The following is a 25,099-nucleotide window of genomic DNA, read 5'->3' as shown; positions in this document are numbered from 1 at the left end:
TTAACCCCTTAGTGACCGCCAATACGCCTTTTAACTGACCTGAGATATAAGAGACTTATATCCCCATACAGGGGACAATCCAGTAGCTGTCAGCTGTCCACTATAGCTGACAACTTGCTGCATCAGCCATGATCAGTGTTTGCACCATCCAAATCTATTTAACCCCTTAGATGCTGCTGTCAATAGTGACTACATCATTATAAACGGTTAACAGACTGTGGGGGCTTCCTCTTTATCCCAGTTGGTGGTCTCAGATCATGATTGCATGGTCCTGATGTTTGTCATGGAAATTCATGACCAAATAGTGGCCTTAAAGTCTGTCGGCTGTAGTAACCTGTTCAGAAGTTAGTGACATTTAGGTGATAAAAATACACATTTTCATTTTTCTCATGCCACTTTGCATTAATTCCTGAAAATCACCCGAAGGGTTAACAAATGACCTGACTGCAGTTTTCAATATGTCAGGGGGTGCTGTTTTTAAAATGGTATCACTTGTGGGGATTTCCCTATATATAGGACCCCCAAATTCACTTCAAGCATGGATAGGTCCCTAAAAAAATACATTTTGTAAATTTCCTTGAAAAAAATTTAAATTGTTGATACATTTTTAATCCTCCTAAAATGCTAACAAAATTAAATAACATTTTGCAAATGGTGCTGTTGTAAAGCAGACATGTGGGAAATGTTATTCATTAATGTTTTCCTGTGGTATGACTATCGGGATTAAAGGGATAATCATTCAAAGTTTGAAAATTGCAAATTTTTTAACATTTTTTTCAAATTTCTGATATTTTTTATAAATAAACATAAAGCATATCAACCTAAATTTACCATTATCATAAAGTATAATGTGTCACGAAAAAACAATCTCAAAATCACTGGGCTTTGTTGAAGCATTCCAGAGTTATTACCACACAAAGTAACACTGGTCAGATTTCAAAAATTTGGCTCCGTCACTAAGGGGTTAAACCTGGGGATCAGGCACTTGTGTTAGTGCCCACAGGAGAGAGCAAGTTTCTTATACAGTGGCAGGGGCCCTAAAGGGTGGAAATCTCATGCCCACTGTGCTTCTATTTGACGCGGTGTAAACTCACCTGTGGCGCGGGTTACGAGCTGCAGTATGTCAATTTGAGTTTCAGTTCAATTTCAGCAACAGAAATTTCCACAATAGAATGTATTGGATGCATTAAATCCGCATGGTTCAATAAACACATGCTGATTTAACTGCATGATCAGAATGCAGAGTTTTGGACACAGCGAAAATATACTGCATCCAAACTGCTATTTCCTGATTGTGGGCATGTACCCTATGACTTTGTTGTTTTGGTGCTGTACAACCTCTGGAAAGCAATAAAAACTGCACATGTTAGGATCAAAGCTGTATTGTCTGTGTGAATGCTATCTAATGCCTACCAGAGCGAGTGAATCCCTACAATATATACATATACTAGCTGAAGAGCCCGGCGTTGCCTGGGCATAGTAAATATCTGTGGTTAGTTATAGCACCTCACTTCTCTTATTTTCCCATCACGCCTCTCATTTTCCCCCTCACATCTCTCATTTTCTCCCTTACACCTCTCATTTTCCCCCTCACTCCTCTTGTTTTCCCCCTCACTCCTCTCATTCCCCCCTAACACTTGTCATTTCGACCTCACATCTGTCATTTTCCGATCACTCCACTATTTTCCCTCACTTCTCTCATTTTGCACTTACACCTTTTCATTTTCACCTCACACCCCTCATTTTCACCTCACACCTCTCATTTTCCCCTCAGTATATACATGTTTGTCATCTCCCTTATATATAGTATACACCTGTATGTCATCTCCCGTATATAGTACATACCTGTATGTCATCTCCCCTGTAAATAGTATATACCTGCTGTATGTCATCTCCTCCTGTATATTGTATATAACTATGTGTCATCTCCTGCTGTATATAGTATATATCTGTATGTCATCTCTTCTGTTATGGCTGACAATCAGGCAACACAGCGTGCAGTAATCAGCGCACATACAGAGATCTGGCAATAACCCAAAACAATAGGACGAGCTCTGAGACGTGGAATCTCTGTAGACTGCAGTACCTGATCTATCCTCACACAACTGGAAGCAGCAGTGGATTGCGCCTATCAACTACCTATGCAACTCGGCACTGCCTGAGGAGCTGACTAGCCTGAAGATAGAAATACAAGCCTGACTTACCTCAGAGAAATACCCCAAAGGAATAGGCAGCCCCCACATATAATGACTGTTAGCAAGATGAAAAGACAAACGTAGGAATGAAATAGATTCAGCAAAGTGAGGCCCGATATTCTAGACAGAGCGAGGATAGTAAAGAGAACTATGCAGTCTACAAAAAACCCTAAAACGAAAACCACGCAAAGGGGCAAAAAGACCCACCGTGCCGAACTAACAGCACGGCGGTGCACCCCTTTGCTTCTCAGAGCTTCCAGCAAAAGATAATAACAAGCTGGACAGAAAAAAACAGAAAACAAACTAGAAGCACTTATCTAGCAGAGCAGCAGGCCCAAGGAAAGATGCAGTAGCTCAGATCCAACACTGGAACATTGACAAGGAGCAAGGAAGACAGACTCAGGTGGAGCTAAATAGCAAGGCAGCCAACGAGCTCACCAAAACACCTGAGGGAGGAAGCCCAGAGACTGCAATACCACTTGTGACCACAGAAGTGAACTCAGCCACAGAATTCACAACAGTACCCCCCCCTTGAGGAGGGGTCACCGAACCCTCACCAGAACCCCCAGGCCGACCAGGATGAGCCACATGAAAGGCACGAACAAGATCTGGGGCATGGACATCAGAGGCAAAAACCCAGGAATTATCTTCCTGAGCATAACCCTTCCATTTGACCAGATACTGGAGTTTCCGTCTAGAGACACGAGAATCCAAAATCTTCTCCACAATATACTCCAATTCCCCCTCCACCAAAACAGGGGCAGGAGGCTCCACAGATGGAACCATAGGTGCCACGTATCTCCTCAACAACGACCTATGGAATACATTATGTATGGAAAAGGAGTCTGGGAGGGTCAGACGAAAAGACACCGGATTGAGAATCTCAGAAATCCTATACGGACCAATAAAACGAGGTTTAAATTTAGGAGAGGAAACCTTCATAGGTATATGACGAGAAGATAACCAAACCAGATCCCCAACACGAAGTCGGGGTCCCACACGGCGTCTGCGATTAGCGAAAAGCTGAGCCTTCTCCTGGGACAAGGTCAAATTGTCCACTACCTGAGTCCAGATCTGCTGCAACCTGTCCACCACATAATCCACACCAGGACAGTCCGAAGACTCAACCTGTCCTGAAGAGAAACGAGGATGGAACCCAGAATTGCAGAAAAATGGAGAGACCAAGGTAGCCGAGCTGGCCCGATTATTAAGGGCGAACTCAGCCAACGGCAAAAATGACACCCAATCATCCTGGTCAGCGGAAACAAAACATCTCAGATATGTTTCCAAGGTCTGATTGGTTCGTTCGGTCTGGCCATTAGTCTGAGGATGGAAGGCCGAGGAAAAAGATAGGTCAATGCCCATCCTACCACAAAAGGCTCGCCAGAACCTCGAGACAAACTGGGAACCTCTGTCAGAAACAATATTCTCAGGAATGCCATGTAAACGAACCACATGCTGGAAGAACAAAGGCACCAAATCAGAGGAGGAAGGCAATTTAACCAAGGGCACCAGATGGACCATTTTAGAAAAGCGATCACAGACCACCCAAATGACAGACATCTTTTGAGAAACGGGAAGGTCAGAAATGAAATCCATCGAAATATGTGTCCAAGGCCTCTTCGGGACCGGCAAGGGCAAAAGCAACCCACTGGCACGTGAACAGCAGGGCTTAGCCCTAGCACAAATTCCACAGGACTGCACAAAAGCACGCACATCCCGTGACAGAGATGGCCACCAGAAGGATCTAGCAACCAACTCCCTGGTACCAAAGATTCCTGGATGACCGGCCAGCACCGAACAATGAAGTTCAGAGATAACTTTACTAGTCCACCTATCAGGGACGAACAGTTTCTCGGCCGGACAACGATCAGGTTTATTAGCCTGAAATTTCTGCAACACTCTCCGCAAATCAGGGGAGATGGCAGACACAATGACTCCTTCCTTGAGGATACTCGCCGGCTCAGATAACCCCGGAGAGTCGGGCACAAAACTCCTAGACAGAGCATCCGCCTTCACATTTTTAGAGCCCGGAAGGTATGAAATCACAAAATCAAAACGAGCAAAAAATAACGACCAACGGGCCTGTCTAGGATTCAAGCGCTTGGCAGACTCAAGATAAGTAAGGTTCTTATGATCAGTCAAAACCACCACGCGATGCTTAGCACCCTCAAGCCAATGACGCCACTCCTCGAATGCCCACTTCATGGCCAGCAACTCTCGGTTGCCCACATCATAATTACGCTCAGCAGCAGAAAATTTCCTGGAAAAGAAAGCACATGGTTTGAACACTGAGCAACCAGAACCTCTCTGTGACAAAACCGCCCCTGCACCAATCTCAGAAGCATCAACCTCGACCTGGAACGGAAGAGAAACATCAGGTTGACACAACACAGGGGCACAGCAAAAACGACGCTTCAACTCCTGAAAAGCTTCCACGGCAGCAGAAGACCAATTAACCAAATCAGCACCCTTCTTGGTCAAATCGGTCAATGGTCTGGCAATGCTAGAAAAATTACAGATGAAGCGACGATAAAAATTAGCAAAGCCCAGGAATTTCTGCAAACTTTTTAGAGATGTCGGCTGAGTCCAATCCTGGATGGCCTGAACCTTAACCGGATCCATCTCGATAGTAGAAGGGGAAAAGATGAACCCCAAAAATGAAACTTTCTGCACACCGAAGAGACACTTTGATCCCTTCACGAACAAGGAATTAGCACGCAGTACCTGGAAAACCATTCTGACTTGCTTCACATGAGACTCCCAATCATCTGAGAAGATCAAAATGTCATCCAAGTAAACAATCAAGAATTTATCCAGATACTCACGGAAAATGTCATGCATAAAAGACTGAAAAACAGATGGAGCATTGGCAAGTCCGAACGGCATCACCAGATACTCAAAATGACCCTCGGGCGTATTAAATGCCGTTTTCCATTCATCTCCCTGCCTGATTCTCACCAGATTATACGCACCACGAAGATCAATCTTAGTAAACCAACTAGCCCCCTTAATCCGAGCAAACAAGTCAGAAATCAATGGCAAGGGATACTGAAACTTAACAGTGATCTTATTAAGAAGGCGGTAATCAATACACGGTCTTAGCGAACCATCCTTCTTGGCTACAAAAAAGAACCCTGCTCCCAATGGTGACGACGATGGGCGAATATGTCCCTTCTCCAGGGACTCCTTCACATAACTGCGCATAGCGGTGTGTTCAGGTACGGACAAATTAAATAAACGACCCTTAGGGAATTTACTACCAGGAATCAAATCGATAGCACAATCACAATTCCTATGCGGAGGAAGGGCATCAGACTTGGACTCTTCAAATACATCCTGAAAGTCCGACAAGAACTCTGGGATGTCAGAAGGAATGGATGACGAAATAGACAAAAATGGAACATCACCATGTACTCCCTGACAACCCCAGCTGGTTACCGACATAGAGTTCCAATCCAATACTGGATTATGGGTTTGTAGCCATGGCAACCCCAACACGACCACATCATGCAAATTATGCAGTACCAAAAAGCGAATAACTTCCTGATGTGCAGGAGCCATGCACATGGTCAGCTGGGCCCAGTACTGAGGCTTATTCTTGGCCAGAGGTGTAGCATCAATTCCTCTCAACGGAATAGGACACCGCAAAGGCTCCAAGAAAAATCCACAACGTTTAGCATAATCCAAATCCATCAGATTCAGGGCAGCGCCTGAATCCACAAACGCCATGACAGAATATGATGACAAAGAGCACATTAAGGTAATGGACAAAAGGAATTTGGACTGTACAGTACCAATAACGGCAGAGCTATCGAACCGCCTAGTGCGTTTAGGACAATTAGAAATAGCATGAGTAGAATCACCACAATAGAAACACAGTCTGTTCAGACGTCTGTGTTCGTGCCGTTCTACTTTAGTCATAGTCCTGTCGCACTGCATAGGCTCAGGCTTACTCTCAGACAATACCGCCAGATGGTGCACAGATTTACGCTCGCGCAAGCGACGACCGATCTGAATGGCCAAGGACATAGACTCATTCAAACCAGCAGGCATAGGAAATCCCACCATTACATCCTTAAGAGCTTCAGAGAGACCCTTTCTGAACAAAGCCGCTAGTGCAGATTCATTCCACAGAGTGAGTACTGACCATTTTCTAAATTTCTGACAATATACTTCTACATCATCCTGACCCTGGCATAAAGCCAGCAGATTTTTCTCAGCTTGATCCACTGAATTAGGCTCATCGTAAAGCAATCCCAGCGCCTGGAAAAATGCATCAACATTACTCAATGCAGAATCTCCTGGTGCAAGAGAAAACGCCCAGTCCTGTGGGTCGCCGCGCAAAAAAGAAATAATAATCAAAACCTGTTGAATAGGATTACCAGAAGAATGAGGTTTCAAGGCCAAAAATAGCTTACAATTATTTCTGAAGCTTAGGAACTTAGTTCTGTCACCAAAAAACAAATCAGGAATCGGAATTCTTGGTTCTAGCATCGATTTCTGATCAATAGTATCTTGAATCTTTTGTACATTTACAACGAGATTATCCATTGAGGAGCACAGAGCCTGAATATCCATGTCCACAGCTGTGTCCTGAAGCACTCTAATGTCTAGGGGAAAAAAAAGACTGAAGACAGAGGTAAGAAAAAAAAATGATGTCAGGATTTCTTTTTTCCCTCTATTGGAAATCATTGAATGGCTCCTTGTACTGTTATGGCTGACAATCAGGCAACACAGCGTGCAGTAATCAGCGCACATACAGAGATCTGGCAATAACCCAAAACAATAGGACGAGCTCTGAGACGTGGAATCTCTGTAGACTGCAGTACCTGATCTATCCTCACACAACTGGAAGCAGCAGTGGATTGCGCCTATCAACTACCTATGCAACTCGGCACTGCCTGAGGAGCTGACTAGCCTGAAGATAGAAATACAAGCCTGACTTACCTCAGAGAAATACCCCAAAGGAATAGGCAGCCCCCACATATAATGACTGTTAGCAAGATGAAAAGACAAACGTAGGAATGAAATAGATTCAGCAAAGTGAGGCCCGATATTCTAGACAGAGCGAGGATAGTAAAGAGAACTATGCAGTCTACAAAAAACCCTAAAACGAAAACCACGCAAAGGGGCAAAAAGACCCACCGTGCCGAACTAACAGCACGGCGGTGCACCCCTTTGCTTCTCAGAGCTTCCAGCAAAAGATAATAACAAGCTGGACAGAAAAAAAACAGAAAACAAACTAGAAGCACTTATCTAGCAGAGCAGCAGGCCCAAGGAAAGATGCAGTAGCTCAGATCCAACACTGGAACATTGACAAGGAGCAAGGAAGACAGACTCAGGTGGAGCTAAATAGCAAGGCAGCCAACGAGCTCACCAAAACACCTGAGGGAGGAAGCCCAGAGACTGCAATACCACTTGTGACCACAGAAGTGAACTCAGCCACAGAATTCACAACACTCTTCTGTATATACTATATACCTGTATGCCATCTCCTCCTATATATAGTATATACCTGTATGCCATCTCCTCCTATATATAGTATATACCTGTATGTCATCTCCTGTATATAGTATATACCTGTATGTCATCTCCCCTGTAAATAGTATATACCTGCTGTATGTCATCTCCTCCTCTATATACCTATGTGTCATCTCCTCTTTTATATAGTATATACCTGTATGTCATCTCCTCCTGTATATAGTATATACGTTTGTCATATCCTCCTGTATATAGTATATACCTGTGTGTCATCTCCCCTGTATATAGTATATACCTGTGTGTCATCTTACATAGTAACATAGTAACATAGTTAGTAAGGCCGAAAAAAGACATTTGTCCATCCAGTTCAGCCTATATTCCATCATAATAAATCCCCAGATCTACGTCCTTCTACAGAACCTAATTGTATGATACAATATTGTTCTGCTCCAGGAAGACATCCAGGCCTCTCTTGAACCCCCCGACTGAGTTCGCCATCACCACCTCCTCAGGCAAGCAATTCCAGATTCTCACTGCCCTAACAGTAAAGAATTCTCTTCTATGTTGGTGGAAAAACCTTCTCTCCTCCAGACGCAAAGAATGCCCCCTTGTGCCCGTCACCTTCCTTGGTATAAACAGATCCTCAGCGAGATATTTGTATTGTCCCCTTATATACTTATACATGGTTAGTAGATCTTACCTGTATATAGTATGTACCTGTATGTCATCTCCCCTGTATATAGTATATACCAGTGTGTCATCTCCTCCTGTATATAGTATATACCTGTGTGTCATCTCCTCCTGTATATAGTATATACCTGTGTGTCATCTCCCCTGTATATAGTATATACCTGTATGTCATCTCCCCTGTATATAGTATATACCAGTGTGTCATCTCCTCCTGTATATAGTATATACCTGTGTGTCATCTCCCCTGTATATGGTATATATGTGTGTGTCATCTCCTCCTGTATATAGTATATACCTGTATGTCATCTCCTCCTGTATATAGAATACTAGATGGTGGCCCGATTCTAACGCATCGGGTATTCTAGAATATGCATGAACACGTAGTATATTGCACAGCCCACATAGTAAATTGCCCAGCCACATAGTATATTGCCCAGCCACGTAGTATATTGCACAGCCACGTAGTATATTGCCCAGACACATAGTATATTGCCCAGTGACGTAGTATATTGCCCAGACACGTAGTATATTGCCCAGATACGTAGCATATTGCCCAGTCACGTAGTAAATTGCCAAGCTACATAGTATATTGCCCAACCACGTAGTATATTGCCCAGCCATGTAGTATATTGCCCAACCACGTAGTATATTGCCCAGTGACATAGTATATTGCGCAGCCACGTAGTATATTACCCAGTTACATAGTATATTGCCTGGTGACGTAGTATATTGCACAGCCACGTAGTATATTGCCCAGTGACGTAGTATATTACCCAGTGACGTAGTATATTGCCCAGTGACATAGTATATTGCCCAGCCACGTAGTATATTGCCCAGTTACATAGTATATTGCCTTGTGACGTAGTATATTGCACAGCCACGTAGTATATTGCCCAGTGACGTAGTATATTGCCCAGTGACGTAGTATACAGCACAGAGCCACGTAGTATATTGCCCAGTTACGTAGTATATTGCCCAGTGATGTAGTATACAGCACAGAGCCACGTAGTATATTACACAGCGACATAGTATACAGCACAGAGCCACGTAGTATATTACACAGTTACGTAGTATATTGCCCAGTGACGTACTAAATGGCCAAGTGACGTAGTATACACCACAGAGCCACGTAGTATATTGCCTAGTGACGTAGAATACAGCACAGAGCCACGTAGTATATTGCCCAGTGACGTAGAATATTGCCTAGTGACGTAGTATACAGCACAGAGCCACGCAGTATATTGCACAGTTACATAGTATATTGCACAGTGACGTAGTATATTGCCTAGTGACGTAGTATACAGCACAGAGCCACGTAGTATATTGGCCAGTCACGTAGAATATTGCCCAGTTACGTAGTATATTGTCCAGTCACGTAGTATATTGGCCAGTCACGTAGTATATTGCCCAGTCACGTAGTATTTTGGTCAGTCACGTGGTATAGTGCCCAGTCACGTAGTATATTGCCCAGTGACGTTGTATACAGCACAGAGCCATGTAGTATATTGCCCAGTTATGTAGTATATTGCCCAGTGAAGTAGTATACAGCACAGAGCCACGTAGTATATTGCACAGTGACCTAGTATATTGCCCAGTGACGTAGTATACAGCACAGAGCCACGTAGTATATTGCACAACGAAGTAGTATACAGCACAGAGCCACGTAGCATATTGGCCAGTGACGTAGTATATTGCCCAGTGACGTAGTATACAGCACAGAGCCACGTAGTATATCGGCCAGCCACATAGGATATTGCCCAGTTACATAGTATATTGCCCAGTGACGTACTATACAGCACAGAGCCACGTAGTATATTGGCCAGCCACGTAGTATATTGCACAGTGACGTAGTATATTGCCTAGTGACGTAGTATACAGCACAGAGCCACATAGTATATTGGCCAGTCACGTAGTATATTGCCCAGTTACGTAGTATATTGCACAGTCACGTAGTATATTGCCCAGTCGCGTAGTATATTGGCAAGTCACGTGGTATATTGCCCAGTCACGTAGTATATTGCCCAGTTACGTAGTATATTGCCCAGTGACATAGTATACAGCACAGAGCCATGTAGTATATTGCCCAGTTACGTAGTATATTGCCCAGTGACGTAGTATACAGCACAGAGCCACGTAGTATATTGCACAGCGAAGTAGTATACAGCACAGAGCCACGTAGTATATTGGCCAGTGACGTAGTATATTGCACAGTGACGTAGTTTACAGCACAGAGCGACATAGTATATTGCCCAGTGACGTAGTATACAGCACAGAGCCACGTAGTATATTGCACAGCGACGTAGTATACAGCACAGAGCCAAGTAGTATATTGGCCAGCCACGTTGTATATTGCCCAGTTACATAGTATATTGCCCAGTGACGTAGTATACAGCACAGAGCCACGTAGTATATTGCCCAGTTACGTAGTATATTGCCCAGTAAAGTAGCATACAGCACAGAGCCACGCAGTATATTGCAGTTACGTAGTATATTGCACAGTGACGTAGTATATTGCCTAGTGACGTAGTATACAGCACAGAGCCATGTAGTATATTGGCCAGTCACGTAGTATATTGCCCAGTTATGTAGTATATTGCCCAGTCATGTAGTATATTGGCCAGTCACGTAGTATATTGCCCACAATGCCCAGTCACGTAGTATATTGGCCAGTCACGTAGTATATTGCCCAGTTACGTAGTATATTGCCCAGTGACGTAGTATACAGCACAGAGCCATGTAATATATTGCCCAGTTACGTAGTATATTGCCCAGTGAAGTAGTATATAGCACAGAGCCACGTAGTATATTGCACAGCGACGTAGTATACAGCCCAGCCACGTAGTATATTGCCCAGCCACGTAGAATATTGCACAGTGACGTAGTATACAGCACAGAGCCATGTAGTATATTGCCCAGTTAAGTAGTACATTGCACAGTGACGTAGTATACAGCACAGAGCAACGTAGTATATTGCACAGCGAAGTAGTATACAGCACAGAGCCACGTAGTATATTGGCCAGTCACGTAGTATATTGCCCAGCCAGGTTTGTCACAGGTTAAAAAATAAAAAATAAACATATACTCACCTTTCCGAGGAAGCCCTTGTAGTCCACGGCAGCTTCCGGTGCCAGGGTTGGTATGAGCGCAGGAACTGTGATGACGTCATGGTCACATGACCGTGACGTCATGGCAGGTCTTTGTAGCGCAGGGCCTCTGATGACATCACGGTCACATGACTGTGACGTCATGGCAGTTCCTTCTCGCGCAGGGGCGCAGGGCCTGTGATGATGTCGCGGTCACATGACCGTGACGTCATGGCAGGTCCTTCTCCTATACCATCTTTGCCACCGGAACCTGCAACGGAAGATGGCAGCCGGCATGAGCAACTACGGAGGGTGAGTATAGCAGGTTTTTTTTTTAATTATTATTTTTAACATTACATTTTTTACTATTGATGCCGCATAGGCAGCGTCAATAGTAAAAAGTTGGGGACACACAGGGATAATAGCGGCGGTAACGGAGTGCGTTACCCGCAGCATAACGCGGTCCATTACCGGCATTAACCCTGTGTTAGCGGTGACCGGAGGGGAGTATGCGGGCGACAGGCACTGACTGCGGGGAGTAAGGAGCGGCCATTTTCTTACGGACTGTGCCCGTCGCTGATTGGTCGCGGCAGCCATGACAGGCTGCTGGCGAGACCAATCAGCGAATGATTAACCGTGACAGACAGAAGGACAGACGGAAGTGACCCTTAGACAATTATATAGTAGATACCAGTGTGTCATCTCCTCCTATATATAGTATATACCTGTGTGTCATCTCCGCTGTATATAGCATATATGTGTGTGTCATCTCCCCTGTATATAGTATATACCTGTGTGTCATCTCCTCCTGTGTATAGTGTATATCTGTGTGTCATCTCCTCCTGTATTAGACCTCGTTCACATGTTATTTGCCAGTATTTTTACCTCAGTATTTGTAAGCTAAATTGGCAGTCTGATAAATCCCCAGCCAACAGGAAGCTGCCGTATTTCCTATATGGTACAGTTGTTGCTCTTGTAGTTTGTCTGCTTATTTTTTGTGTGTCGAGTTGCATGTGACAGGTTAGTGTAGCAAGTTGTATGCAGCAAGTTTTGCACATGGCAAGTTTTGCGCGTGGCGAGTTTTATGTGTGGTGCGTTTTGAGTATGTGCAAGTTTTGTGTGAGGCAACTTTTGTGCATGTGTTGCAACTTTTGTGCATGTGGCAATTTTTCCACGTGTGCAAGTTTTGCGTGTGGCGAGTTTTCCACGAGGTGAGTTTTGCACGTGTGGCGAGTTTTGCATGTGGCGAGTTTTGCGCGTTGCGAGTTTTGAGCGGCAACTTTTGTGTTTCGACTTTTATGTGGCGAGGTTGGTGTATGTGTGGTGAAATGTGTGCTGAGGGTGATATGTGTTCAAGCACGTGGTAGTGTGTGGCGCATTTTGTGTGTGTGTTCATATCCCCGTGTGTGGTGAGTATCCCATGTCGGGGCCCCTCCTTAGCAACTGTACGATATATACTCTTTGGCGCCATCGCTCTCACTCTTTAAGTTCCCCTTTTCACATCTGGCAGCTGTCAATTTGCCTCCAACACTTTTCCTTTCGCTTTTTCCACATTATGTAGGTAGGGGCAAAATTGTTTGGTGAATTGGAAAGCAGGGGGTTAAAATTTCGCCTCACAACATAGCCTATGATGCTCTCAGGGTCCAGACGTGTGCAAAATTTTGTGGCTGTAGCTGCGACGGTGCAGATGCCAATCCCGGACTTACATACACACACACACACACACACGCTCAGCTTTATATATTAGATATACCAAAAAAAGAGCATGAGCCGCACCTCCAAAAATCATACTTTGATCTAAAGCCGCTAGGCAAAAATTTATATATAACTGAACATGAGGTTCTTAGTTTAACATTCTGATCATACTGTATGGAGTCCACTGCCACTTCACGGCGAACCTATTAGTGGGTCCCTGTCACCCAACCACCGCCACAGCGGCAATACACTGGCAGCGCAGACCGCCCAGTCCGCGCCGTGCCACCAGAACAAAACCACAGCAACAATGGCCACCACACTGCCCCAACGGAGCGGAGCCACGCGCCGACCACCGCCACAATGGCAGTGCGACGACAGGACAGATGGCCTTGTGCCTCACAGCACCCATGCTGCAAGTCTGAGTCCCCATGACTCCAGGCCGCGCCGCACCACCAGCATAAAACCACAGCAACAATGGCCACCACACAGCTCCAACCCCAGATGAAAGGAGCACTGAAACTCATCTTCCTCAAGCTCTTCAGTAAGAGCAAAAATGGGCTAGACCCTTTGCAGTCTCCTGCTAATTAAAATCACCTGTGCCAAATGGGAGGAGTGCTGGTCCAAGAAAAGGGAAAGAATATGCTATACACCAAAAAGAGAGCATGAACCGCACCTCCAGAAAGAATACGTTGATCTAAAGCCGCTAGACAAAAATTTACATGTAACTGAACATGAGGTTCTCAGTTTAACATTCTAATCAGACTGTATGAAGCCCACTGCCACGTCACGGGGAACCTCTTCTTTTTCCAGCATATTGCATGACCTGTCCTTTTTTTTCTTTGGATGTGCACTCCTCCCATTTGGCAAAGGTGATTTTAATTAGCAGGAGACTACAAAGAAAGGGGTCTAGCCCATTTCTGCTCTCACTGAAGAACTTGATGGAGGTGAGTTTCATTGCTCCTTACATTTGGTGTTGGTGCTGTGTGGCGGCCATTGTTGCTGTGGCTTTCTGCTGGTGGGGCGGCGCGGTCTGGAGTCATGGGGACTCTGTCTTGCAGCATGGGTGCTGTGGGGCACCAGTCCATCTGCCCTGCCGCTACATTGCTGCTGTGGCGGTGGTCGGCACGTGGCTTTGCTCCGTTAGGGCGATAGGGACCCATTACGAGGTTTGTCGTGACATGGCAGTGGGCTTCACACAGTCTGATCAGAATGTTAAACTAAGAACATCTTATTCAATTACATATATTTTTGCCTAGCGGCAATAGATCATTGTATGATTTTTGGAGGTGCCGTCCTCTCTCTTTTTTCAGTATATCTATATATATACACAAGTGCTTCTCACAAAGTTAGAATATCATCAAAAAGTTAATTTAATTCGGTCCTTCAATACAAAAAGTGAAACTCACATATTATATAGAGTCATTACAAACAGAGTGATGTATTTGAAGTGTTTATTTCTGTTAATGTTGATGATTATGGCTTACAGCCAATGAAAACCCAAAAGTCATTATCTCAGTAAATTAGAATACTTTATAACACCAGCTTGAAAAATTATTTTAAAATCGGAAATGTTGGCCTACTGAAATGTATGTTCAGTAAATGCACTCGGTACTTGGTCGCGGCTCCTTTTGTATCAATTACTGCATCAATGCGGCGTGGCATGGAGGCGATCAGCCTGTGGCAGTGCTGAGGTGTTATGGAAGCCCAGGTTGCTTTGATAGCAGCCTTCAGCTCATCTGCATTGTTTGGTCTGGAGTCTCTCGTCTTCCTCTTGACTTTACCCAAAACATAAATTGTGAGAAGCACCTATATATATATATATATATATATATATATATATACTGTATATATATATCTATATATATCTATATATATAATTGTCTAAAGGGTACTTCCGTCTGTCTGTCCCAGAAATCCCGCGTCGCTGATTGGTCGCGGCAGCTGCCTGTCATGGCTGCCGTGACCAATCAGCGACGGGCACAGTCTGATTAGTCCCTCCCCTACTCCCCTGCAGTCAGTGTGCCCGGCGTCCTCTCCAGAATCCCCTCCAGTCACCGCTCACACAGGGTTAATGGCAGCGGTAACAGGCCGCGGTGTAACGCGCTCCGTTACCACTGCTATTAACCCTGTGTGTCCCCAACTATTTACTATTGATGCTGCCTATGCAGCATCAATAGTAAAAATATGTCATGTTAAAAATAATATAAAAAAAAAAAAACCTGCTATACTCACCATCCGCCGCCTTTCCCTCTCCTCGGGACGCTCCGGTGACCGCTCCATGCAAGCGGCAGGTTCCGGTGCCAAGGATTGTATGCGACAAGGACCTGCCATGACGTCAAGGTCATGTGACCGCGACGTCATCACAGGTCCTGTGCTCACACCAGCCCTGGGAGCGGAAGCTGCTGCTTGCAATGGAGCGGTCACCGGAGCGTCCCGAGGAGAGGGAAAGGCGGCAGATGGTGAGTATAGCAGGACTTCAACGGGCCTTCGGAAGGTGAGTATATGTTTATTTTTTATTTTAAGTATCTATATTACGTGGCTCTGTGCTGTATACTCTGTCGCTGTGCAATATACTACGTGACTGGGCAATATACTACGTTGCTGGGCAATATACTTTGTGACTGGGCAATATACTACGTGACTGGGCAATATACTACGTGACTGGGCAATATACTACCTGGCTGGGCAATATACTACGTAGCTGGGCAATATACTACGTGGCTGGGCAATATACTACGTGGGCTGTGCAATATATTACATCGCTGGGCAATATACTACGTGGCTGGGCGATATACTACGTTGCTAATATACTACGTTCCTGGGCAATATACTACGTGACTGGGCAATATACCACGTGACTGGGCAATATACTACCTGGCTGGGCAATATAGTACGTGACTGGGAAATATACTACGTAACTGGGCAATATACTACGTGACTGGGCAATATACTACCTGGCTGGGCAATATAGTACGTGACTTGGCAATATACTACGTGGCTGGGCAATATACTACGTGACTGGGCAATATAGTATGTGACTGGGCAATATACTACGTGGCTAATATACTACGTGGCTGGGCAATATACTATGTGGGCTGTGCAATATACTACGTGGACATGCATATTCTAGAATACCCGATGCGTTAGAATCGGGCCACCATCTAATATATATATATATATATATATATATATATATATATATATATATATATATATATATATATATACATATACATATATATATATGTATATATATATATATATATAAAAGGAGGAACAGCACCAGAAAAAATACCTTAAAGCGTGCACGCTTCCCTGACCAGCATTCCAATGGCCTTTCAGGCAGTAAACAAAAAGGGAAACAGCACAAAAAGATGTAAAAAAGAAGAATTTTAATGCCCTGTGGTGTGGCAATGTTTCAGATAAAACAAATCCTTTCTCAAGTTTGAGAAAGGATTTGTTTCATCCGCAACGTTGCCACGCCACAGGGCATTAAAGTCCTCATTTTTACATCTTTTTGTGCTATTTCCCTTTTTGTTTAATATATATATATATATACAGTATGTATATATATATATATGTGTATATATATATATTTATATATATATATATATTTATATATACACAGACGTACAATCTACAGGATGTTGGGGCAAAGACAGTGAGAACATAGCCTAACACTGGAAGGTGTCTACATGTCAGATACTGTTTTGTTCAGCCTTTGAATTGGTTTAGTCCAGTGCCAAGCACAACATACTTTGAATGAGTATTTCACAAGTGAATCATATAGTTTGATGTATTACATTAGGCAAATGTGTCTAGCGTATCTGTTACCATAGTGCAACAATTAAATTGCAAAATTACAACATCAGAGACTCAAATTTCATTCTAAGTATTCATACCCCCTGTGCTACAATAAATAAAGTGATGATTTCATGAGTAGTCATGCATTGTTTATTCAAGAAAATATGTTCTTCTTGTCTATTGTATCCATATGCTCTTACCTTGTTCTAATGGCAAACAATAATAGTCAGGCAAGCCTGGACATTGCTTGGTCAGCTCTCAGCGTTTGCAGTTACGGTAATCATGAGTTACCGCTTAGGAAATGACAACTGCTTGTTACTTTGAGATATATATATATATATATATATACAGGCCCGGATTAAGGGGGGGGGCCCAAGGGGCCCTGGGCCACCCACCAAGCGGGGGCCTCCCACCAATATAGGGATAAATATCTCAAAACATGTAAAATACACGTCTCTTTGCTGTGAACCATTTCTAATGATAATAAACATTTAAGAAAAGAGAAACTATTGAAAGTGTAGGGACCTGGCTACGGTCCTACATCTCAGTGGCTGGCGCAGAGCGGCAGAGTCATGGCACCTGACCTGCGTCAGCATCCACTGACCTGGCTAGAATAGCCAGACTTCCTTAGTAACCTCCCTGTACCTAATGCTTAGCTTATGGCATGCGGCAGCCTTCTCCGATCCCAACAGAAGCTTCTAGGCGCTACCTATTCAGCTATATGATGGCTCCCTCGGATTAGATCAGATGAGAGTTTGTTCAGCTACCTTCGAGGAAGGAGGAAGAGTCACGATGTCGGCGTGAGAAGAGGATTCTCCACTGCGGAGAGTGGCAGGACTTCACTCTCAATCTTCAGTCACTGAAGATGCAGAGGTGAAGTGGTTCAATCTTCACAGTGTCGCGGTGGGTGAGTATGATCTCTATGATCTCTGTCTGTGTGTGTGTCTGTCTATCTGTGTATCTTTCTTGCAGCTCCTATCCTACACAGTAACATACTGGATATACAGGTCCACACTATATCCTGCATTACAGTGTGTCTGTGTATGCTGTATATACAGTGCCTTGCGAAAGTATTCAGCCCCCTGGAACTTTTCAACCTATTCTCACATATGCTTCAAACATAAAGATACCAAATGTAAATTTTTGGTGAAGAATCAACAACTAGTGGAACACAATTGTTAAGTTGAACGAAATTTATTGGTTATTTTATTCGGCCCCTTTACTTTCAGTGCAGCAAACTCACTCCAGAAGTTCATTGTGGATCTCTGAATTATCAAATGTTGTCCTAAATGCCTAATGGTGATAAATATAATCCACCTGTGTGTAATCAAGTCTCCTTATAAATGCACCTGCTCTGTGATAGTCTCAGGGTTCTGTTTGAAGCACAGAGAGCATCATGAAGACCAAGGAACACAACAGGCAGGTCCATGATACCGTTGTGGAGAAGTTTAAAGCCGGATTTGGATACAAAATGATTTCCAAAACTTTAAACATCCCAAGGAGCACTGTGCAGGCGATCATATTGAAATGGAAGGAGTATCATACCACTGCAAATCTACCAAGACCCGGCCGTCCCTCTAAACTTTCATCTCAAACAAGGATAAGACTGATCAGAGATGCAGCCAAGAGGCCCATGATCACTCTGGATGAACTGCAGAGATCTACGGCTGAGGTGGGACAGTCTGTCCATAGGACAGCAATCAGTCGTACACTGCACAAATCTGGCCTTTATGGAAGAGTGGCAAGAAGAAAGCCATTTCTCAAAGATATCCATAAAAAGTGGCATTTAAAGTTTGCAACAAGCCACCTGTGAGACACACCAAACATGTGGAAGAAGGTGCTCTGGTCAGATGAAACCAAAATCAAACTTTTTGGCAACAATGCCAAACAATATGTTTGGCGTAAAGGCAACACAGCTCATCACCCTGAACACACCATCCCCACAGTCAAACATGGTGGTGGCAGTATCATGGTTTGGGTCTGCTTTTTTTCAGCAGGGACAGGGAAGATGGTTAAAATTGATGGGAAGATGGATGAAGCCAAATACAGGACCATTCTTGAAGAAAACCTGTTGGAGTCTGCAAAAGACCTGAGACTGGGACGGAGATTTGTCTTACAACAAGACAATGATCACAAACATAAAGCAAAATCTACAATGGAATGGTTCACAAATAAACGTGTCCAGGTGTTAGAATGGTCAAGTTCAGACCTCAATCCAATCGAGAATCTGTGGAAAGAGCTGAAAACGGCTGTTCACAAACGATCTCCATCAAACCTCACTGAGCTCGAGCTGTTTGCCAAGGAAGAATGGGCAAGAATTTCAGTGTCTCCATGTACAAAACTAATAGAGGCAGCAAAAGGTGGCGTAACAAAGTATTAAGTTAAAGGACCCAAATAATAATTTGATGGTAACAAACTGCAGTGGTGTTTCTTCTCAAAACTCAAATTAGTTGAAAACCGATTAAGGACATCCATGAAGCAGGAACGACTTGTAAATTTGGCTATCATGAGCATCGAGTCAGATCTACTGCATGAATTGGACTTTAGTGACATCATTAGTGATTTTGCAGCACGAAAATCAAGGAAAGTGCCTGGATTGAAAGTGCCTGGATTTAGCATTCAATGTTAAACGTTTTTGGTCCTGATAGGGACCTTCGTCAGAGCTAAATAGAAGGGTGGGGGAAAAACAGGTAAAAAAGAAGGGAGGGGGTGTGCCATACAATCATACTGACAATTAGACAAAGTAAATGCAAATAAAAGAAGATGGAATAATTTTTTGGGTTCATAACGAAAAACATGTAAATAATATACAAATAGAAAAATTAATATGGTTGGAACTTGATACCTGTGTAGAGAAAATAAGTCTAACTCCATGATAATCAATGAAAAAAAAGGAGAAAGAAGTGGAAAATAAAGGGGTGGTACTGAAAAACAGTGGGAAAAAAAATAGACAAGTGAGAGGAAAAAGGGTACTTTAAGTGCAAAGGTTACATGTGTTGTTATGACAAGGGGATATTACAAAAGGATACAGGGTAAGTCTGTGAATCAATTCTGAAAAGAGGGATGGGTGCAGGGAGTCTTAATATTCTCATTGCAAGATTTTAAACCTTTACGGCATATTTCTTGGTCCCAGCTATCTTGAGATCATTAACAGTTTTAATTTTAGTCTGATCTCTCACCTTCCTCATGATCAAGCATACCCCACGAGGTGAGATTTTGCATTGTGCCCCAGATCGATGTCGATTGACAGTCATTTTGTATTTCTTACATTTTCTTACTATTGCACCAACAGTTGTCTCCCTCTCACCCAGCATCTTACTTATGGTTGTGTAGCCCATTCCAGCTTTGTGCAGGGTTATGATCTTGTCCCTGACATCCTTATAAAGCTCTTTGGTCTTGCCCATGTTGTAGAGGTTAGAGTCTGACTGATTAATTGAATCTATGGACAAGAGTTTTTTATAAAGGTGACTATGTAAGACAGCTGTCTTTAATGCAGGTAACGAGTTGGTTAGGAGCGTCTAACTGGCCTGTAGGAGGCAGAACTCTTAATGGTTAGTAGGGGATCAAATATTTATTTCTCACTGCAAAATGCAAATAAATTTATATAATTTATACAATGTGATTTTCTGGATTTTATTTTTGATATTCTATCTCTCCCAATGTTAAAATTAACCTACCCTTAAAATTATAGACTGTTCATGTTTTTGTCAGTGGGCAAACTTACAAAATCGCCAAGGGATCGAATAATTATTTCCTTCACTGTATGTGGTGGAAAACTACTGTTTGGGAGCACGGCAGGGCTCAGAAAGGAAAGAGCGCCATTTGACTTTTGGAGCGTAAAATTGGCTGGAATTGATAGCGGACGCAATGTTGCGTTTGCAGAGTCCCTGATGTGCCTAAAAAAAAGTGCACTGGTGGGTCACGGTCAGGTACCATATCAATATCTAATTTATTAAGACTATGCTTTCTCTTTAAAAGTATTTTCCTTGTCTCAGTTTCATGTTAAATTATTTACAATGTGGCTTTTTTTTTTTACCTATCTAGGACCATTAGAAAAGATCTTCGGCAAAGGCACAATGGAATATGTATTAAATTTATGCCGAGGACAATTTGATTTCATTGTTCGGATACCTGATAGCCTCAAGATACGGATCTTAACATTTCTTGATACAGAAGACATAAAGCAGCTGTCAGAAACATGCAAAGCTTTCCAGCAGGTAAGCTGCAAGTGATGTTAAGATGTTGGTCTTCTAAAGGTCATGTTCTAGTTATTGTGCTCTTTTATTCTGGCTGTTTTCCCATAGTGCTGAACAATAACCATGCTAAATATTTCAGCTGTCCTCACTAATAGAAGGGATAGAATTTAATTACCATAGCTTCCTTTTTTTCCATATCCAACACTGTAAGGGAGTGGAGTTAGTAATTAAAGATAAGATGATTGACTTTCAGTCAAATTTTTGGAAATTCGCAGGTCCCCATGAATTCAAATCATTTGTGATTTGATTTGCGAGAATTGAAAAAAAAATGCCCCCGCCATTTCATACGCTGGTGCAGACTGCATCAGCCATGGATTGGACTAATGATGTTAGAAGCGGCCAAGTGGCCTTATCCATAATGCCTTGCAGCTATCACATCAAATGTCTAGCACAGCCAATCAGTGGACAGTTCATTCCACATAGGGATAGAAAAAGCATAAGTTAGATTGTGGTGTAGTAGTACAGTGCTGAAGCACATAGAAAATGGGAGTGGTATCTTCAGCCTGGGAACAATAATCCAAAGATTCAAGTGATAGGGAAGTGCTGTACCTGTATAGTCAGTGTGACTGTGAATTGATTCATCTGGTAGATTAATAACAGCATTTATTTATTCTTCATATACTGCAATCAAGGGGGGGGGGGGGGGATTTAACACCGCTCTGTCTTTATTTTGTTTCTGAAATAAAATCCTGAAACCAAGGCTTGTGTATCAGAGAAAGTGTGCTTCCTGGCATGTGAGATGGGCATGCCAAGAATAATTTTTTTTTAATATAAGATAAATAAAAACTTTCACATTCATGAAATTTAAATGAAATTGTCTACCTCGCAATATGTTCGTGTTAAAAAAACAAAATAGTATTTTTTTTGGTACATGGTGTAATAGTCCAACATTACACCCATACATGCCACCCGAAAACAGTGACCTCTTGAAGGTGCATACTTTTAGGACATAAAACTACCTAGCTTTTCTTGTCCTGTCTTTTTTGCTAAAGACCTGGGAATGTTATTTAAAAAAATCTTTTAAAATAAAGATACATTTATTTTTTTAAATATCTGTTTTGATTGTCCAATTTAGCAACTGTACACCATGGATTTGTAATTATCATATGGGAGCATTCTATTAATTTTATTTGTAGCATCTAATATATCTTATACTGATAAACTGGGACATTGAATACAACATTTCTTCAGACCCGTTGTGTAGATATCCATTCAATTTCTGGTTTAATGACTTTATAAATAGCACCATTTTACTAAAATGGTGTTCAATGAGTGCCCTCTAGGAACCAAGACCTTAATAGCTTCTTTGACATTCTTAACACAGCTGCTTTAATACGCAAGATATAGCAATGTATCCATCTGGGTCTTAAAAGGCCTAGACGGATTTTATTGACATATACTTGGCAACTTGTAAAGCCTGACGTGGAGCACAGCAAAGAGTTACCGCCATATATGAGGGGAGCAGAGCCTAGCCCAGACAGGTGCATTAAAGTAAGACCCTATTGGGGCCCCTTTTAGAAGAGTCAGTAGTAAGAAAAAGAAGATGCTTAGAGTGAAATTTCCTGACAAGATTGGAGCTTTAATGTCCTTTTTCGGTACTCAGCATTACGGGACAGTATTCCTTCCAGTCTATAAAGTAGATGGGATTTCCACTTACCTCCTTACGGTCCAGAGTTTGGTTGCTCTTATACTATTTGCTTGAAGCATGAACTGTTCTGACTGTAGGATCCTAACAGATGCTCTTGGGCAAAATCTGTTGTTCTTCTGTATATCCGGTGATGCTGCACATTCTGTTGGTGGAGGAGATTCAACAGCAACTGATCGCATAACTGACCAGGAGACTTCTCTGCAATCCCTGCAGACCCAACAGTCCCCCCCCCCCCCCACATAAACCAGTGTTAGGACCACAACAAGTAGCCAAGGCTGTAGCAACATCAACAGTATATTTGACATTTTTACATGATGGACCAGATGTTTTATCTGTCATTGAGCCAAAATGATGAACTTCAGCAAAAAGAGATGCATTGGCTTAGCAGCCAGGTTTAGTTATACCTAGGCTGTATCCTTTTCTCAGGCATATACCCTAAGACTCGATCCTATGGACTTCTGGTCAGCTGATTGCACCAGTGACAACAATTGGTCCTGTCTGCTATGGGCATACTGTCACGCTCAGCCTCCAGTGTAATATCAGCGAGGGTATTCCGGTCGGCAAGTGGCTTTGTCACAACCAAATGTACCAGGTTACAAGTGTGAAAAACCTTACATTTGTCAATAAGAATCAGGCTGACTTTCATTCACCTTTCCAATGCCAATGATGAAATCGGCCATAACATCTGCCTGCTTGTCCTTTGCCTTTTACACAGGAAAGTGTAGGGGACATGTTGACAAGACACTGCTTCACTTTGAAACCAGCTAGCTGGTTCCTGCTCCCTAAAAAAGGTAACTTTTGGACAGCTTGATAAACAACCTTTTACATTTTTAATCATTTGAGAATAGCAAACCTGCAGTGGATCTAAAAAAAAAAGATATTTTTTCACTATTAGTTGGGAAGCCATTACTTTTTAAATTTCAGAACAGCTCACTTGTTTGTGTTCCGTAAATGAAGCTATAGTTTTTGAACAGCTATTGGTTCTTAATAACGAAAAAAGCTCTTGATACTCACCAAACGAGGGATAATTTTTGCCCTACCAATTCTGAAAAAGCCACAGCTTCTTCCATTTACACTGCCTATGTATAAATACTAGCAAGGAAGGCATCTGGCCCCTAAGATGGATAATTTTTTGACCATTTTAACAATTTAAGTACCGTACATTGATTGAAAGAAAAGCTGTCACGATATGGTATGAAATATCATATAAGTAGTTTCTCTTGCTAGCAGGCTGTGGGCTAAAAAAACCCCCCCCTTCCCTTTCAGTCAGCCAAGAGCTGCCTTGCCAATGTACTGGGGGGAGTTTTATTGAAGAAAGGAATTTACGATCGCTTTGGAAGGCTCCAACTCTTCTCCAGCTATAACTGGATTAGAAATTTCCAGAATCCATGAAAGTTCTTTGTTCTGTTTTTGTAAGATATTAGGCAAACCATTTAAGATAAGAACACAAAATATCATAGTTACTTACCGATAACGGTATTTCTCTGATCCCATGACGGCACTAACGAGAGAGAGGGATCCGCCCTCAGGGACAGGAAACACACAGGTTAAAAAGGCGGGACCTCTCCTCCACCTCAGTTGGTTTACAGAGCCTTGCAGGGAATTCTGCTGTAACTTAATTGGTTATTTATACACAACAAATCATAATTATATAACTTATATAAGCTCCTTTATATACATATATATTTATTTATTATTTATTTATTTGTTTTTTTTCCACCTTGTGACTTAAAAATTTTTTAGTAGTGTGTACACCCATACGTGAAGGGAGGGAATATACAGGTGCCGTCATGGGATCAGAGAAATACCGTTATCGGTAAGTAACTACGATATTCTCTTACCCCATGACGGCACTAACGAGAGAATTTCAAAGAATGAAGGTTTAGGGTGGGACTACTGCCTCAAGAACTCTCCTACCAAAAGTTAAGTCTGAGGGAGAAGATAGATTAAGCTGATAGTGCTTGAAGAATGTAGAGGGGGAAGACCAAGTGGCTGCTCTACATATTTGATCTATTGATGCTCCACCACGTTCAGCCCAAGAGGTTGCCACCGACCTGGTTGAATGGGCCTTAATTGTGTCCGGAGCTTGTTCTCCGGAAGAGGTATATGACATCTTGATGGCATCTCTTACCCACCTTGCCAACGTGGCTTTCGATGCCTTGTGACCCTTATTTGGTCCCTGAAAGAAGACAAACAGAGCCCTCCCTTTCCTACACTCCCTTGTGGCTGATAGATAGTGTGTTA

General features: G+C 42.8%; 1 protein-coding gene across 1 annotated transcript in view; it reads left to right on the top strand.

Annotated features, from left to right (window-relative positions):
- The window catches only part of LOC138672164 (F-box only protein 36-like), a 41,180-nt gene that overhangs the window by 8,593 nt on the left and 7,488 nt on the right, over nucleotides 1–25,099 (top strand). The window contains exon 3 of the mRNA XM_069760182.1: nucleotides 20,996–21,168. Coding sequence (XP_069616283.1) covers nucleotides 20,996–21,168 — 173 coding nt within the window. The remainder of the gene's footprint in view (nucleotides 1–20,995; nucleotides 21,169–25,099) is intronic.

The sequence above is a fragment of the Ranitomeya imitator genome, chromosome 3, assembly GCF_032444005.1.
Source record: "Ranitomeya imitator isolate aRanImi1 chromosome 3, aRanImi1.pri, whole genome shotgun sequence".
Lineage (NCBI taxonomy): Eukaryota > Metazoa > Chordata > Amphibia > Anura > Dendrobatidae > Ranitomeya > Ranitomeya imitator.
This window is presented reverse-complemented; position numbering and strand designations above follow the sequence as displayed.